The sequence below is a fragment of the Lutra lutra genome, chromosome 2, assembly GCF_902655055.1.
Source record: "Lutra lutra chromosome 2, mLutLut1.2, whole genome shotgun sequence".
NCBI classification, from domain to species: Eukaryota; Metazoa; Chordata; class Mammalia; order Carnivora; family Mustelidae; genus Lutra; species Lutra lutra.
The window spans coordinates 146351034-146369262 of record NC_062279.1 but is presented as its reverse complement, the minus strand read 5'-3'; the positions used below and the strand labels follow the sequence as shown (position 1 = coordinate 146369262).

At 48.2% G+C, this 18229-nt stretch overlaps 1 protein-coding gene across 1 annotated transcript; it reads right to left on the bottom strand.

Moving 5' to 3' along the window:
• Positions 1-4035: 4035 nt before the first annotated feature.
• CYTL1 (cytokine like 1) lies at positions 4036-8068 on the bottom strand. The gene is made up of 4 exons (XM_047719942.1): positions 7919-8068; positions 6066-6110; positions 5827-5955; positions 4036-4713 (listed from the first exon to the last, which is right to left on the bottom strand). Exons 1-4 carry the CDS (start codon positions 8066-8068, stop codon positions 4630-4632), a joined length of 408 nt encoding a protein of 135 aa, XP_047575898.1. The 3' UTR covers positions 4036-4629.
• Between the last annotated feature and the right edge of the window lie 10161 nt (positions 8069-18229).

Here is an 18229-nt window from a genome sequence, read left to right as displayed (position 1 = left end):
ACTGCTGCTATTGTCCAGGAGGGAGGTTGAAAGAAGGGTTTATGGGAAATTGTGATTTGTATCTTGGAAGAGGGAGTACTCAATACTTTTGCACTGCAAGTACTCTGATGACAAAATTTCATAAATTTAATTTTTTAAAATTTAAATTCAATTTAATTAACTCAGAGGTAGAGTGATTCATCAGTTACATACAACACCCAGTGCTCATTGCATCTCATGCCCTCCTTAATGCTCATTACCCAGTTACCCCTTCCCCCAACCCACGTCCCCTCCAGCAACCCTCATATTCCTATAGTTGAGAGTCTCCTATGGTTTCATTTTTGAACATTTTTAGAAGTTCCTAAGTTCTTTAGCAACTACGAAATTTGCTCTTGATGTTATTAGAGCTAATCAGAACAAGGTAGAAAGCGTTATCCCCTAAACAAGCCTATGGAGGTTTTATTATTGTCAATCCCATTTCACAGATGGGAAAACTGAGGCACAAAGAGGCTAAGTAAATTGCCCACTGACACCCAGCTAACAAGTGAGTGGCTCTGCTTTGTTTCACCCAGTGAGTTTAGTCCATTGAAGAAACAGAACACAGGCTCTGTCAACTAAGAACATAATGAGGTTATAACGCAACCAGAAGCATTTATTTGGGGTTTAGGATTGCAATCCAGGAGACAGAGGGGATAGACGTTGAAAGTTTGCTGGCATGGGAGGAGGGATGCAGGTTTCTAAAGGCAAAATCCACAAGGTTACATAAGCTGTTTTGAAAGAATTATTAGTGCTGGCAGAGTTTGAAGTGACCTTCTAATACATCATTGGCTATGTGGCTAACAGGCACCCAAAGTAGAAGGATGTGTTCCAGGACGTGGTCGGAGTTTACCACTGACCAAAGTCAAGAGTTTGTGGTGTTCCGGGAATTGAAATAGGGGAGGCGCCTAGGCCCTGCTTTCTCAGTATCCTCCCGACTCTACTTTGGGTGACTCTCTTAGCCATGCCTGCTCTATTCTGAATCTTCTTTCACAGCTGGAAGTATTAACAAGTCGATGAGGAAAAAAAAAAAATCCCTTCTGATGGGGCAGCCTCAGGGGAAAGGACCAGTGATAGCCAGTCTCTCACCTGGGAACAGAAGAGCCCCTGGTGGGTGAAACCTGTCAGAGGTCTGACTTTTGAACCAAGGTTGCACGTCAAGTTTGAGAAGGTTCTGAGCTGATGTTGAGGTGGTAAAGAACAAATGGAGAATCAAGAGATACAGAGAAGATAGGGTTGACCAGTTGGCGATGCAGAAAGACTGAGATGGCATCCTGGGAGGTGCCCTATCATCTGGCTCTGGGATGCTAGGACACAGGAGTGGAACAGTGTCCTTGATTTGTGATACTTGAAATCCGAAGCAAGAGCTCCCTCTGACCACCCCCAACCACTGGGTTCCAGTCTCGCTGCCTCAAAAGGGATTCTCCTTATGTGACCCTGGTTATACAACTGGTGTGGGATAGACACCCTGCCAAAGTGTCCCTGGCAGGACTTACCATAATGAGTGTTTATAGTCTGACCCCACTCCATCTTCAGCTCTACTTCTTGTCTTCCCCAACCACACACTGGGTTCAAACCATCCACCTCCACCTGAGGTCTTTGTGCCTGTGACTGCGCTATGTCTCCTTTCTGCTTCGCAAGCTCCCAGTCATATTTCAAGAGCCTGTTTACTTTCTGAATCCCCCAGAAACCTCTCTGCCCCATCTCAGGCAGAATTATTTGCTCCTTCCTCTGCTGTCTTCCCAGATTTTGCAAATGTCTCCTCTGCTAATCTAAGAGGAGGCATTCTTTACTTTTCATCTCAATATTTGCCGGGTTTATAATAAGCACTCAGTAAATACTGGAGACCATGAGCAAACGAATGTCTGAAATGTGTAAATTAGTCCTTGTCTTCAGTGGCTTGTTTTGCTACCTAGAAATAGCAAAGCGTTAGCAGAGCCATGGAATGAAGACATCTAGCACTTGGCTCTTTGTCTGGAATCCCTCCACCACCACTTACCATCTGTCTGGGGAAATCACCTATCCTTTGGACCTGAGTGTGTTTTCTCCACTGTAAATCCAGGTGGTTAATGCCTACCTAGGGACAACATCATTGTGAAGGTTCAGCGGGCAAGTGCGTGCTGTGCGTTTGGTACCATGCCTCCATATTTAGTATCTGTCAGAAGTGGTAGCTGGTGGTGGTGGTGACAGAGAGTTAGTTTGTTGCATAATTTCCTTCTGTGATGGGGTTATCTCTTGAAAGAATGATTGTTGTGAGTTGAATTTTATCTCTCAAAAAGATACGTTGAAGCCCCTTCCCCTCAAACGGGTGACTGTGACCTTATTTGGAAATAGTGTCTCAGCAGATGTTATCAGGTTAAGATGAAGTTCTGCTCCACTAGGGTAGTCCCTAATCCAATAATTGGTGTCCTTAGGAGAAGAATGGATTTTGTTTCTTTTGTTTTGTTTCTTCAACTTTATCGAGGTATAACTGACAAATAAAATTATACATATTTAAAATATATAATATGGTGTTTTGACATGTTATACTTCATAAAATATTTACAACAACCCAGTTAATTAACACATCTATCACCCTACAGAGTTACTGTATGTGTCTGTGTGTGTGTGGGCACATGCATGTATGTGTGTGTGTGTGTGTAATGAAGACACTTAAGTTCTACTCTTAGCAAATTTCAAGTATATGATACAGTATTATTAACTAGAGTCACTATGCTGTCCATTAGATTCCCAGAGCTTAGTCATCCTATAAGTGAAATCTTGTATCCCTGGACATCTCTCCATCTCCCCCAGCACCCCAGTGCCTGGTAACCATCATTCTACTCTCTCTCTGTGAACTCAACCTCCTCCCTCCCCAAAGTTCACATATAAGTGAGGTCACACAGTATTTAATTTTCTCTGTCTGGCTAATTTCTCTTAGCATGCTGCTCTCAAGATTTATCCATGTTGTTGCAAATGGAAAGATTTCCTTCTTTCTCATTGAATAATATTTCCATGTGTGTTGAATAATATTTCATTGTGTGTCTATATGTACATATACATGCATACATATATACACTGTAGATATACACACATACATATATCACATTTTTTATACATTTATCGATGGGTGGACTTTTAGATTATTTCCATATCTTCGCTTTTTGTAACTAAACTGTAACAAACATGGTGGTACAGGTATCTCTTCAAGATGCTGATTTTGTTACTTTCAGCTATATATCCTGAGATTGCTGGGTCCTTGGGTAGGTCTGTTTTTAATTTTTTGAGGAACAGCCATACTGTGTTCCATAATGGCCATACCAATTTACACTCCCCCCAAAAGCGTATAAGGGTTCCCTTTTCTCTACATCCTTACCAACACTCGCCTGTTGTCTTTTTGATAAAAGCCATCTTCATAGGTCTGAGGTGATGTCTCATTGTGGTTTTGAGTTGAATTTCCCTGATGGCTAGTGATATTTCCAGGTGCCTTTGGCCATTTGCATGTCTTTTTTGGAAAACTGTCTATTCAGGTCCTTTGGCCATTTAAAAAAATTGGATTACTGGTCCCCCCCCCTTTTTTTTTGCTATTGAGTTACAGAAGCTCCTTATGTATTTTGAATATTAACTCCTTATCCAACATATAGTTTGCAAATATCTTCCCCCTTTCCATAATTGCCTTCCATTTCATTGATGGTTTCCTGGGCTGTGCAGAGCTCTTCAGTCTCACATGTTTATTTTTCTTTTGTTGCTTGTACAGCAACCAAAGACTCAGTGACCTGGTGTTTGTGGGAAGTGCCAGGCATGGCATGGCCCGTGGGTATGACATAAGGTGCAATCTGGCCCCAAATATAAATGGGAGCATCTCCCAGTGTTTTAAGGGCAGACATTCATGGAGATGGATTGAAACAGACTGAAAAACACTTGCACGTCCCTCAGAAAGAAGGAGAAAGATGCCTCTTGTTGAGAGCAGCAACTTCTAGATGCACATGAAATCAACACTGTCATATCCAGTCTGGACAAACATGGCACAACACATGTTTCTCACCATGGAGATAGTCTTTATTTGAATTTTATCGCCTTTCAATGAAAGAGTGGTTCCCATCAGCACTATATAATTATGAAACTTGCAAATACACTTTATCTGGCAGTGAAATTTCCTTAAAAATGGAAGTTAACTGTCAGGAAAGTTCGTGGTGGGAGAGCATATGAAATAGAAGCATGGCTAAGTGTAAGCAGATGCCTATCAAGAAAGAAAAATGTTACCAGGACTCCGTTAAAGCACTAATACAAGCCTACCGTTCTGCTTTTTCTCAAACTAGACGTTCATACAAGAGATGGGGGTTTGGCTTTTTCTTTTCGGGGATCCAGGAAACATCCTTGTGTATCTAACCATCTTGGCAAGACAAAAACCAGGGGGAAATGAAAGCAAAGCTTCTAACCTACTGTCTTCAAAGTAGGTTCTGGGAGAAGAGAAAACAAGAACTGTGCTCCAGAAGGTGGAGAGATGTGACAGCTTCTGGTGCAGTAGTAACAGGGAGGCCTGGTGGGTGGGGAGGAGAGTATGGCTTTAGCCCATTGTCTGGGCAGCTGACATAACTGTTGTCCCCTTGGGCTCTCTCTCTAGTCTGGACTGCCCTATCGCTGACCGTCTGGCAGGACCATGGTCACTGGGATTGGGTATTCCAATGCATTGCAGTCATCGGAGAGGAACACCAAATCCTGAAAAAGATGTGCAATAGGCAAGAATGTTACTGAATGTGGCCGCAGAACCTGAGCACAGCTATTGGAGGTTATCTTCTAAGAGTGTTCCGTTCTTTCCTTTCGTGGGAAAACTTCCCACCCCTTACTCTCCCAAGGAGAACGGGCCTCATCTTCACATTCCCATAGAACATGATGTGATCCCGCATCCTAAATAGAAATAATACTGTATTGTAATTATATCTTCTTCCTGTCTTTCCTCCGCAGACCAAGGGGAGAGAGGAATGAGGAGGGCAATCGGTGTGGGGAGGAAATCCGTAAGAAAACTCTGATGCATGAACAAACAGATTAAACTCAATAGCTAATCATTCATCCTGATGACTTACTCTGGGCCAGGGCTGGTATTCTATGTGTGGAAGTCTATGTGTGGTCACTCCACTAGGGTTCTTAGGATCAAGGGACTTAGTGTAACTCCTCTACCCCAGACACATGGTCAGAGTGTACTTATTATTATCCTTCTAACGATGGCATGAGGTGGACATAATTATGTCTCCAGTTCACAAATGAGGGAACTGTGGTTCAGAGAGGTTACGGGTTGCTTCCATCTGGGAAGCAGGAAGACCAACAGGAGCTCAGGTCTGCCTGATGCTGAAGCCTGTGCCTCTGGGATCCCATGACAACGCTTTCTTCAGTAGTGCGGATTTTCTGCATTTTTCTGTCTCCTTCTCCTCTTCTACCAGAAGCCTCCTATCACAGAGCATTTGAAGCCTGTCTTCTAGAAAGTCTCCTCTGACCCCAGCGCTCTGGAGCTCCCTGAGTTCATGGCCCTCTCCCTCCAACCCCTACCCCATTTGGTTCCTAGTAGAGTCTGTCTTATATGGTTAGCATGTGGTCCTGGGTATTGTCTCCACACCAGCATGACCTCATGGAAAGGAAGACCTTGTCCTGAGTGCCCATCACTTATCAAGGATGACAGTGTTTGAGGATCTGCAAACACCCCAAACGTCCCTCTCCCATCTCCCCGCACCCATCTCCCCCCACCCCAGCCGCCTCCCCCCAGCCTTCCTCTTCTAAAAGCCCCGAGTGTCCTGGCTGACCACAAGCAGAAAAGGTATTTTCAGTGGTGTCCCTTACTCTCCTGCAGAATGAGTTCATGATGGTGTACAGTTTCCGCACTTTGTCCTTCAAGGCATCCACCTGGGCCACCTTCCAACACTGGGGCGATGCCACGAAGTCCCGCAGCTTGGCCAGCACACAGTAATTCTGGGAGAAGACAGCAGGGAGGGCATCGTGGAGGAAGTCCGTAGCTAGAGGGACAGGAGCTGGGCTCCCTCCCCACCCCCCTGCCTCCCCAGACAGGAACATCTTCTTACGTGTATATCCAGGTAGAGCGTGGGCAGGTATCTCACACACGGCTCCTGTGGAAAGGAAGACAGGTCATGATGACCCCCACAGGGGTGCACCCTCAGTCGGTCACAGAAGGCTCCCCACCATGATCCAACAGCCAGACATCCCTAGGGCCTTCCTTGATCTGATTTGCTTACACACGCACACACGTGCACACTCACGCATATGGATTTGAGTACCTATGCATAGTCAGAAAGCCGAAATACTCTCCCCCAGAATCTCACAATAGCAGTTACCTCTAGGTGGTAGAATGGCAAGTAATATTTATTTTCTTCTTTGTCCTTTGTGCATTTTCCAACTAGCCTATAAAGTATAGTGGTCTCCCTCTTATACATGGGGGACAGAGTCCAAGGCCCCAGTGGATGCAGGAAACCATAAATCATACTGGACCGTACATATAGTATATTTGTTCCTATATATACGTACAAACCGAGATCAAGCTTAATTTATAAATTAGACACAGTAAGAAATGAAGAACAATTACTACTATAAAATAGAACGATTCCAAACTATCATAAAATTTCTGTGAATGTGATCTTGCTCTCCAAATCTCTTCCTGTACTCTACTCACCCTTCTTGTAATGATGTGAGATGATAAATTGCCCACGTGATGAGATGAACGGTGTGGGCATGTGACATGGGGTTAGACTCCCGCTAACCTTCTGACCATACGTCAGAAGGGAGCTCATCTGCTTTCTGGTCGCTGTGGACCACGGGTCACTGAAACCACAGGTATGGGGAGCCCCCTATGTATGCCTTTTATAATTAGGAAAAACATGCACATTATTTAAGATTTAGAAGAAAATAAATGGTGTAAGGGTATCATGACCCCACATCTGAGAAACATTACATTTTGTTTGGAGCATCTACAGGGGGTGCAGAGACACTTTTAGACACTTTTAAACTTTATCAAAGCTTTTTTTTTTTTTAAGTGGGGGAGGGGCAGGGGCAGAGGGAAAGAAAGAATCTTAAGCGGTTTCCCTGCTGAGGTCAGAGCCGGATTCGGAGCTCCATCTCACAATCCTGAGATCATGACCTGAGCTGAAATCAAGAGTCAGACACTCAACTGACTGAGCCTCCCACACTCAAGGGCCCCGAATTGTTTCAAAGCTTGTAATGAAGTTTAATTCATTTTTTTTCTATACTGGATAAGCAGCCAGGGAGCCTGGGTCGTGCTTCTGGGCAGCCCCTCTGGAACCTGCCCCCTTGAGCCTGGGGTCTGCCTGTGAAAAGAGCATGCTAAGAGTGCTCACGTTCCTGGGGTGTCCCCTGCCCAGCACTGTGCCCAGCATGTCTCATTCACCTTCACGAAGCCCAAAGTGGGAGGTGGGCCCTGTATCAACACTTTCACAGCCAAGGACACTGAGATTCAGGGGCTGAGCTGTCTGCCCGAGGTAAGCAGTAAAGGGTGGGCACGTCCCCTGGGGGTCCTCCCCTGAGTGCTCACTCACAATCACCAGGTTCCTGAAGAGAATAACCAGATCTGTGTTCCTCCTTAACTCTGGACCTCCAGGCTCCTGGGGAGGTTTATTTTTTCTTCTTTTACATTTTACAGCAGAGCCTCCGGTTGTTGCTGGCAAGTTACCAACAAAGACAAAGCATTGTGGTGTCTCTGATAGATCTTCCTTGTATTTAAAAAAGATGCAAACCACTGTTATTTCTACTTAGTAGGATGGGGATAAAATGCAAACCCTTGAAATTAACATTGACCAGAAAGAAAAATTTTTTTTTCTTTTTTTCCTAGTACAAAGGCATGTTTTGGAGACCTAGATCTGCAGTGAACCTCCTGGTCCATGCAGGGCAGCTGGAGGGGACTCACCGAGGGCTCCACGGCCTGCAGGCTTTGGAAGTCACCCGTGACCTCTCGGCTCAGGCTCAGCATCCTGGAGTAGCAGGTCGGGGGAGCTGGCTGCGTGGCGGGGGGCCGGGCCAGGAGCAGCAGCAGCACAGGGAGCAGCCTGGACTTCATGGTGCCAAGGCAGCCTCACTATGTCCGGTGGCCCGTGGTGGGTGCCCCTTTAAGCAGCAGCTTGGGGGTGGTCCTCCACGCCTCCTCCGCTTCCTGTGGGGCCCAGCCAAGGCCATCCAGCACGCCCACCTGGCCCTGGACACTAGATCCTTTCAGACCTGAAGCCCCCCTGCCCTGTGAGAGGAGGAGCTGCCTGGGGAGTGTGTGGGACACCTGGAAGGGACACCCAGGCCCCTCTGCTCCCACACTTCTAATAGAAGTTTCTCTCTGGGCAAGGGCTTTCCAGAAATGGTAGGACTGGGTGATGAGGGGGCAGGAGACGAGAGGAAGACAAGGATGGATGACGGATGGGCTGTTAGGCTCTGCAGTTAGAATGAGTGGGGATCCTGTGGTAAACAAGAGCAGAAGCGGGGGAGGGAAAGGGGCTGGAAGTGATGGACTGAGTACGAGGGATCCAGGGCTTGGGGTTGGGCAGCCCGGTGTCAGCGTCCACCCACCACTGACCACCCAGCAGGAGCTTGGGCCATCATTTTCCCTTTGAGCGACTGTGTCTCTGCCTTTGGAAGCTGGGCTCACTCTGGTGCCTGTGGTTGGGTGGAGGTGGGGGGGGCATGTGAGGCTCCCCTCCCACCTGAAGCTGGCCACTTCAAGCCCCTGGCACAGGCCCCAGTACAGAACAGATGCTCAGGAAGGGATGGTTCTCAAATGTGAGGCTCTTTTGGTGACCGGGCTCTGCAGGCAGGGCTCCATATGGACCACCAGTTAAAAGATGGGCTCTCTCTTTAGATGCTCAGGGCAGTGCGTGGTTGCCCACTTCTGGTGAAGCCCTGGGGCACGTTTCTCAGCTCTTTCCTCCCTCTCATTATATGTGCCATGGGGATGATAAGAGCACCTAGCTCCAAGGCCCCTAGTGAGGAATAAAAGACACTGAGCTAAGGTCAGAGTCTCCATTTCCACAAGTATCCTTGTGAAGCAGCTGCCTCAGAAAACAGTCCCATTTTCCAGGTGAGAAAATGGAGGCTCAGAGAGTTCCAGCAACTTATCCCAGGTCACAAAGCTGGAGGTGCGTGGGTCCAGACTGGACTTTGTGCCCCATCCATCCCTCCATCGCCCAGTGAGGAGCGAGACCCTTCTCCTGGTGGTCAGAGGATGAGTTGGGGTCCCTGGGCTGCCCAAGCAAGACTAAGGAACCAGCAAAGATAAGGAGCTGTTGGAGAGAGGAAGAACATCCCTTGGCACCACTTCTGTCACAGTCATCCCAGCGGTTGTCACACATGCGGTGAGCCCTACAGAATGCACATTGGGTTATTCCCACTTCCTGGACAAGGAAGCAGAAGGTCTCAGTGTGGAGGCTGAGAAAATTAAGGCCATCCCACCTCAGGTTTAGCCTTAGCATAAGTACAGCCATCTTATCTTCGGCAGCCATCTCAGGCCCCTGTGACCAAGGGCTGAACTTTCCCCTACTTTACTTTAGTTCCAGGGACCCCCACCCTGCTTTAGTTCTAGGGACCCCCACCCTGCTTTAGTTCCAAGAAAGTACCCCACCCTGCAACACCCTGGCAACAGCTAATCAGCATACTGCAGAAAAGTCTGAAACTTCTCCTCTGCCCTCCCAAGCCTCTTGTAATGACCCATAAAAACCCCTGCCTTAACTAGCCTCAGGGTCCAAGCCCCTACTCCGCTGTACAGGGTATACTGGGGCCTAAGCTTAAGCTTGTCAAATAAACCCTCATGTGATTGCATCAGTGCTTGGCTCCTTGGTGGTCTCTCGGACGTGAAAACTCCGGCATAACACTCAGGGGACGTGGAACTGGTCGAGGTCACAAGGCAAATGAGGAACAGAAATCTGGGCCTGTGTCTGTTTGTCTGTTTGTCTCCAACGTCTCTCTGGCAGCGTGGGAGGGTAGAGAGGAGTGTGGTGTCCGGCCCCAGCCTCTTCCTGCTCTGTCTGCCCTGAGAAACCCCATCCTGACCCGGGGCCCGCATAGCTCCTGTCCATAAACAGAGTAGCGTTACTTTGGTCCCTTCCAGGCCTGAGGTTTCCTTTACTTAGCTTTCTGGTGTTCAAGCTGGGTGGGGACCCCAGCCAGGCCCTCCTGTTGGGCAGCTGAGAGTGTGTTCTCTCAACACCTTTATTGATATGACCCGGGGACAGTCTCCGGGACACCCTCCTGGACAGAGCAGGACTCTGTGTTTGGAGGGGGGGCAAGCAGCCAACGAGAGGTGTTTTCTTCTGGACGAAGGAGTCTTCTCACACTTTCCACGGAGGTGCCTAGGGCGTGGGTCTCTCTGGCGGACAAGCTGGCCTGGCCAGGGATGTCAGGCCAGCCTTGAAATGCTCGGGGCTTCTGGGTGGGTTTCTCGAACGAGCTTCAAATTCAGGACAGGGAGGAAAAACAAGGCCATGCACCAAAACAAGTCCTTGGACCGTCTAGATTGAGGGGATGTTGCCAGAAAACAGGAGTTGTCTGGGCGTTTGAAGTGGAGATAAACATGGTGCTGGGAGACTGGCCCCGTCTCACGCGGGACACCGTGTGTGGCTGTTGATGGAGCTTCTTGAGCAAATCAGAAGCTTCCACTGTCCCCTAAGCCCCAGACACTGAGCAGACTGGACCTCATCTCCCTCCCTTACCACTACTTCCTCACCTCTGTTCAACAGCCAGCAGCCAGGGGGGCCGAGTAGATGTGCAAGGAAGGTTTTGCCCAGTTAACCTGATGGTTGTTCTTCCTGTTATTCAGAGACAGGCACAAGCTCAGGATGAAGGCATAGAGTACAGCTGAATCAGCCTCACCCCGGCTGCCCCAGAGAGTCCCCTGCCCTGGGTGCGGGCAGGCCTCGGGACCCCACATATGTGTTCTGCTCCCCAAGTCCTTTGCCACTCCCTGCTGTGCACCCCCGCCCCAGCCCCTTCCACAGCATCTTCAGCATCAGTCTGCTCCATCCGGAAGGTGAATGTCAGAAATACAGGTGGGAATTCCCTAAGAGATTGAAGTCTTTGTCTTCCTGCAAAGGTTTCTCCACTCCCCTTAGTGTCTAAAGCATAAGCCCCATCTTTGTACCTCATTATGCCAGGAAAGCCAAACAGCCAGAGGCAATGAGCCCGTGACCCTCAGCAGATAGCAGTCATTTTCTTTGAATGGATTCTTTGTTGATTCGCTGGACTCATAGTATTTTTTTTTAAGATATTATTTATTTATCTTGGAGAGAGAGAGAGAGAGAGAGCATGGGGAGGGGGAGTAGCAGAGGGAGAAGCAGATTCTCCACTGACGAGGGAGCCCAACGTGGGACTGGATCCCAGAACTCTGGGATCATGACCTGAGCCGAAGGCAGATGCTTCACCCACTGAGCCACCCAGACGCCCCTGGACACACAGTATTTAATGAGAGTCTGTGGTGTGCAGGCCTGAGATGAACAGGAGGGACCACACGGTGAGTGATAGAGATGGAGTTGCTGTCCTTGTGCAGAAGAAAGAGGGTCATCAATTCACCACAGCGCACGGGGTGAGGGGGGGACAGCAGACTTCAGGTCTGGCCTCAGGAGGCTCCATGTGAGGGCTGCTGTGGGGAAGTGGGATGGGTGTGGAGGTGGAGGTGGGGGTGGGCATGGTGCTTGAGCAAGAGAGAATTTGGAAGATCCCGTTCTGCTGGCTTTGAAGACCGTGGAAGCGTCTATGGCCAAGGAACACAGGAAGCCTCCAGAGGCTGGAGAAGGCAAGGAAAAACTTTCTCCCCTAGATCTTCCAGAAAGGAACGCAGCCCTGCCCAGACCTTGATTTTAGCCTAGTCAGACCCAGGGTGGACTTCTGGCCTCCAGAACTCTGAGACAGACGGTGTTGTTTTAAGCCACGCAGTTTGTGGTGATTTCTTCTATCAGCCATAGGAAATCTACCATACTATGTCTCTGGGGTTCTGTAGAATAACAGAGATTAAGGTTGGAGGAACTTAGAAATGATCTCCATCAACCTTCCCTGTGCTTGAGCTTCCTTCCCTGTCTCCCACATTCATAGTCTGCTTGTATACCTCCCTTGATGGGGAGCTCATTGCCTGTTGGAGCCACACTGCAGGCTCTGGGTGGCTCTGGCTAATGCAAATTCTTCCCAAGATGAAGGGGAGTGGTGATGGCTGCCTGGTGCTGCCATCCTTAGCTTAAAACTCGGGCACCTTCTTTTACAGAGCAGCCCCGTGGATCATAAGGCCACCCTCATTCCTCAGTGTGTCCCAAGCACTCATCGCTGATCTTCCAGACAGACTGGGCTCACTTTCAGAGCAAACCTCCCCATGTCTTGGACCCTTTTCCATGGAAGTGGCTTAAAGATCTTTTCCCACAGTCGCATCATGATTAATGTCTTGCTGCCTGGAGTTCTTTCTCCTCCCAGGAGCCAACTTTAAAACAGAAATCCACTCTTGCCAGCCCCTGTTTCAAGCTCTTCCCTGGCTCCCCAAGGCCTGGAAGGCTATCTGAGGTCTCCAGCCATCCCTACCCATCCTTTCCTGGTGATGATGATGATGTGATGATGACAGCTAACTCAGGACGTGCTGCCTGCTCCAAGGCCAGGGCAGATATTCATGCATTTATTCTGTCATTATCCCTTGAGGGTACCAAGGCATAGAGAAGGTAAGTGACTTGCTTCAAATCACACAGTATAAGCAGTCACTTGGGCTCATCATCACCATACCCAAGTGGCCTTTCCCTTTCAAATACACCATTCTCCCTTCTTGGAGCACCTTTCCCTCACCTTGCTTCCCTGGTTTGCTGCTTCTCATCCCACCAGACCGAGCAGCAATGTCACTTTCTCCAGGAAGCCTGCCTTGACCCACAGAGGCTGGTTGGGTCCCTGCTGCCTGCGCAGGTTCCCACAGACCCTGCACTCTCCTCTGCTCTGCCAGGCATTGTCTACTCTGGCTGCTGTCTGCTTGCTTACTCATCCGCCATGGGTAGAGCAGGTGTCCCCTCTGTGTCTTTGTGTCCAGAGCTCAGGCCCAACACAGAGCATGTGTTCTGGAAACATCTTCTTCTGAGTGGCGGTGACCACTCCTTTATTCACTCTGATGTGTGATAATGTATTTTACACTATCTGGGACCCAGACTGGAGCACAACCCTTCTTGGAAGGTTTGGTCAGAATGAGGCTGTCACCTCCTTGTTTTGGGTCCCTCTTGTGTCAATAGGACTGCAGGTTGCAAGTTACAGAAAACACAGCCTGATATGCCAAAGGCTGAATTTATGGATAGTGCAGAGGTAGTGGACTTCAGGCATGGTTTGATCTAGGAATTCAATGAAGTCATTAAGAAATCATCTTTTCCTCTCTCCCTATTCCATACTGTGATGGTCCTTTGACGTGTCAACTCTTTTAGGCTACATTTCCCAGTTACATAGTCAAACACAGATCCAGGTGTTACTGTGAAGATATTTATAGATGGATTAAAGTCCATAATCAGTGGACTTTAAGGAAGGGAGATGATCCTAGATATTCTGGGTGGGCCTAACTCAATCAGTAGAAAGAAATTAAGAGTAGAACTGATGAAGAAGATCTTTCCTGGAGAAGAAAATTTGCCTATTGAGCAGCTTCAGCCCATCCTGTGAGTTTTGCTTTGCCTTTCCCAACAGCCTGCCCTACTATTTTGGAATTTCTTGTCTGGTTTCTTCAACTATGTCAGTCAAATCTTTATAGTAAACTCCTTACTCTGTCTTTATTTCTGGTTCTGCCTCTTTGGTTAAGCCTGCATTGAGACACATACCATCAGCTCTATCCTAAAGCCAGGTCCCCATGTGGTCACAAAGTGGCTGCCAATAGAATCTACAACACATGCTATGTCATCCCTGACCAAAGATGTAATGTCTCCCCCACGACCACTAAAGAAATTCCTGAGCATCATGCTGGTAGCAGACCCTGCCCTTGTTTGTCTTGTGACCTAGCACTTTCATAGTCTGGGACCCCTTTTTTAGCATTTCTAGATAAAGAATGTTTAATCTTTTCCTTCTCATTGTTCAGACTGACATATTCCAATAAGAGACACAGGTAACTAGGGAAATACTCTTTGTTCCTGGCCCAGGGGGTTATGGGAAATTCCTGAGCAGACTTGCTTTTTCCTGACCCCTTGTTACCTGGCTCTAACACAGAATCACACATTTCCCGAATGTTCCCTATGTTCCTGTCCTAAGAGCATGCTCATGGTAACAGCCAAGGTTGATATGGCCATGGCCAATTTCAAATCTCTGTTGCCTAATGTCTGGCCAGTAGCTGACTTTGACAGCAATAGGCAGCACCCAGGGGCAGCTTCTGTTCTGCACAAAACAGAGTTTCAGAGACTAATGTCGGAGGCTGGTGTTGGAGGCTATTTCTCTGGAGAAAGAGCCACCTCTGTGTCTGCACTCCTGCCTGCGCTCTGAGGTTGAAAGCCAGCAGCCGGCAGTGCCTCTACCGTATGGACTCAGTGGCGACAGCCAGGAGGTATTTGAGCTGAGGATAGGTTGAGCCACTAGCCAGAACATTGCCTCCAGCGTTCCTGTTGACATCAGTGTTCCTTTTATTAAAGCAACACATCTCCCCCTGTTTAGGTGAAGTATTTTTGAGGGTGTTACTTGTGCTCTTGGCAGACTCAAGAGGAAAGTTGGCCCACATGGTCCAGAGTGAAGGAATGAAGACAAACACTGAGGCTGCGCTGTGCTTTTGGGCAGTGATTATAAAAAGAATCCCATGTTTTAGAATACAGACCCCTCTCTAAGCCTCCAAAACATGGATTCAAATTTTAATGAGATACTGCATACAGGACATGTTCTCCCAAACGTTTTCCCTGGCCCTGTTTATGCAGAAAAGACACAGGAAAAAGTCTTTTAAGAAAAATCTCGGCTTCGCAGAAAAAGCACAGGCTTTGGAGCAATGCAGACTTTAAATCTCATTTCTGTTATGATGTGAACAAAGGTTATTATGTGTGCAAATCTTGTCATCCCTCATCAGCTTCTGAATGGGGGATTTACAGCATTTACTGCAGAGTTTTTGTGGAGATGAAATAAACACGAAGAAGCTGGGGTGACTGTAGGAGCTGTGGTGTTCCTTTTATCTTCTCTTTCTTTTCTTTTTTTTTTTTTCCTGCTTATAAACCTTGTTCTTTAACTCCATCTTGGGCCAGGTCTTACCTCCCAGCTATGGCACTGGTGATGGCCATGGGGCCCAGGGTGGACGGATCTGTATCGTTCCCTGGGATTAATAGAGGGGAAGAGGGAGAAAGCTGCTCTCTCATCCCACTGAAGTTCCACTGTGGTCTCCAGCAGTTCTGTCTCTGCATGAGCAGAGCTGGGAAGCAGATGGAAGAAGAGTCTGGATGGGGCAGCATCCCTAATTCTAGTCCCGGAAGCAGAGTCCTGCAATTTGTCTGTGGGCTCTGTGAGCTGCCTGGGCTCATTTCTGGCTGCAGACTTAGTATTGGTGTTTCCCTAGAGCTGCTTCCAGTGAGCTTTCTTCTTTCTCTTGCAAATTAGAGTCCTACATAATCTGGTCCCAGGTCCCAGCACAGAGTGGATGCTCACACTTACTGATTTCTCTTCAATGACTTGCTACTTAATTGCAGTCATTAGTGCTGCTCACCAAAGACAGCCAGGCTCCTCTCTCCTGGCCCCATGCTGGGATGGAGCTTCCTGCCCCCTTCAAGTTAGGCATGGCCCTGTGAGTTATTTTGTGTACCAACACATAGGAGGACATGATGGTCTTTACTACTGGGGAGAAGCTTTAAGTGCCATGCCACGCTCTCTTTCTCTTGGCCGTGGGACCACCTGAGTCACAGATGGTGGCAGTTCTCTGTGCCTCACCCTGAGCTGGAGAAGACCTGGAGTGACACCCCAGCCCACCATGGTGTGGACTGGGGCTTGTTTGTTACCACAGCAAGACCTGGCCCATCCTGACTGTGGTGGGCAGAATTCTAGGATGACCTCCATTGACCCCTGGTGTTACAGGAGTTTTGTTCCCTTAGTGCCTGCGGTTCTTGGTCACACCACTTTGAAGAATGAAGAGGTAGACCAGACAAAGAGTGGTGGGCAGCAAAGTAAAGTTTACTGGGTAATATATAAAGTTCCAGGAGAGGCAGGGGACCCGAAAGGGTTGGCGTTTTGGCGTCCAGATCCAGGGGCTATTATAAGCTCTTTTAAGGAACAAACTTAAGCATCCTGCAAGTGGGCCCCTGTGGACTGGCCACTAAGATGTGCCAATCAGGGCTTTGCTCATGCATCCATCTACCCATCAGGTTATTGTTCACATGCTGCTGGTCTTTTGGGCTGACATCTGGAGAGTAACTGCCTCAACTTATGATAGCAACCAATGTCTATGGTTAACTGTTCCATTTCAGATGTTTTGAACAAGTTAGTCCTGCAGAGGCTGCTAGACAGGATGCTACTGTGGTCTCATCTAAGCTGTCAAACAGGATGCTAGTGCAGTTTTGTCTTAGCTGTCCCAGCCCCCTGTTTTCTTGTTGGGTAGCCTGACCCTGATGACCTCTGTGTCCAGGTAACCTCTAACACTGGGAGCCTCTCCCTTTGAGGGTGGGCAGAGCCTGTACAGGCATTGCTCCTGTGGTTATGTAAGCCACACTGTGAAACAGGGCTTGCAGTTGTCCTGGAGGTTACTACCAGTTGACTTTGAGTTCATCCAGAGGGAGATTGCCCAGATAGGCCTGGTCCAATCACACACACCCTGTAAAAGCAGGTTGTTTTCTCTGGTCGGGGGCAGATGGGGAAATCAGAGAGGTTCCAAGTGTGGGAAGGATTTGACCTGATGTTGCTGGTTTGAAGGCAGAGAAACGACATGACAAGGAGTACAGTGGCCACCAAGACATGGTGGTGGCCCTGGGTGACAGCCTGTAGAGAATGGGAACAGCGGACCCCCAGCCCTAAGGAACTGGGTTCTGTCCCTGAGTGAGCCTGGGGTAGGATTGCTCCCCAGAGCCCCCAGATAGGAGTCCTGGTGTGTGAGACCCAGCCAGGAGAACCCCACTGATTCCACACAGACATCTGCCCTCCTAAGCTGTGAGCTAATAAATGGGTATTGTTTTAAGCCTTCCAGTCTGTGGGAATTTATTATGCAGCAATAGGAAATGAATGCACTGAGCAATACATGATTATTTGAGGTGGTTCATTGAGGATCATAATTTTTCACATAATAACACACAGGTAATATTCCCCATATTGCCTTATGATGGTTTATTTGTCAAGGTCTTTGTCAGACTCAGGCTTCCTGGTGGCAGGAGCTGAGCTGGTCCTCTGCAGAGAACGTAGGCCTGGACAGGAGGCTAGAAGATGTGAAGGCAATACTTGGCCAAAATCACGAAGCTGATATAACTCCTCCATCAGCTTCCACATTCCATCGTGCCTCTTGTGGGGATGCAGGAGTGAGAACTGCAGCTGGCCGAGTGCCTGGTCCTATTAGAGCACCGTGAGTGCTCACCAAGGCTATCCTTGTAAGAACCCCACTGGTAGGTTCTGGAATCATCACATCCCTATGTTATAGACAGGACACTAGTGGGCAAGAAGTTAAGTGACTTGCTCAAGGTCACACAATTAATCAATAGTGGATCCCAGGTTCAAACCAGACAGGCTGGTTCAAATCTGTGTTTCTAACCCCCCTCACTATGCTGCCACCTAAGAGAAGGATCTTACTAAATATTTGCCAAGTGACAGAGAAAAGACAAAAAGGAAGAAGATGATTTCCCGAGAGGCCACCAAACTGTGTGATATAGGGCAGCTCCTTACTCTATCTTGGAGCCTGAAATTCCTCGAAACATGAGGGGCGATTTCATTTAAAGTGATGTTTTGACATTTTTTCTCCATTCTAAATGCAGCGATTCATTGCTTGTAAGGGGCCAGTTATGGTAATACTGAAACCTCTCCCCCCAGGCATTCCGAGCCTGCTGGCTGTTATAGCAGATCAAGCTCCTGTCCCCCACTTTGCAAGATGCTTGACCCCCGGGGTTCTCAGCGTCCTCAGGTCCCTCACAGACTGGCGGTTGTGAGGATTCAGGCAGAATGGGGGACGCCAGAACCCGTCTCCTGAGCACCGGGAAGATTCCCTGCTGCTAGCAGAGAGCATGTTGAATTAGAGATTATGTTCAGAGACCCAGGTTTCCCCCTTGGTTTTGTTTATAGGACACTGAATGATTCACACAACCCGTTTGTT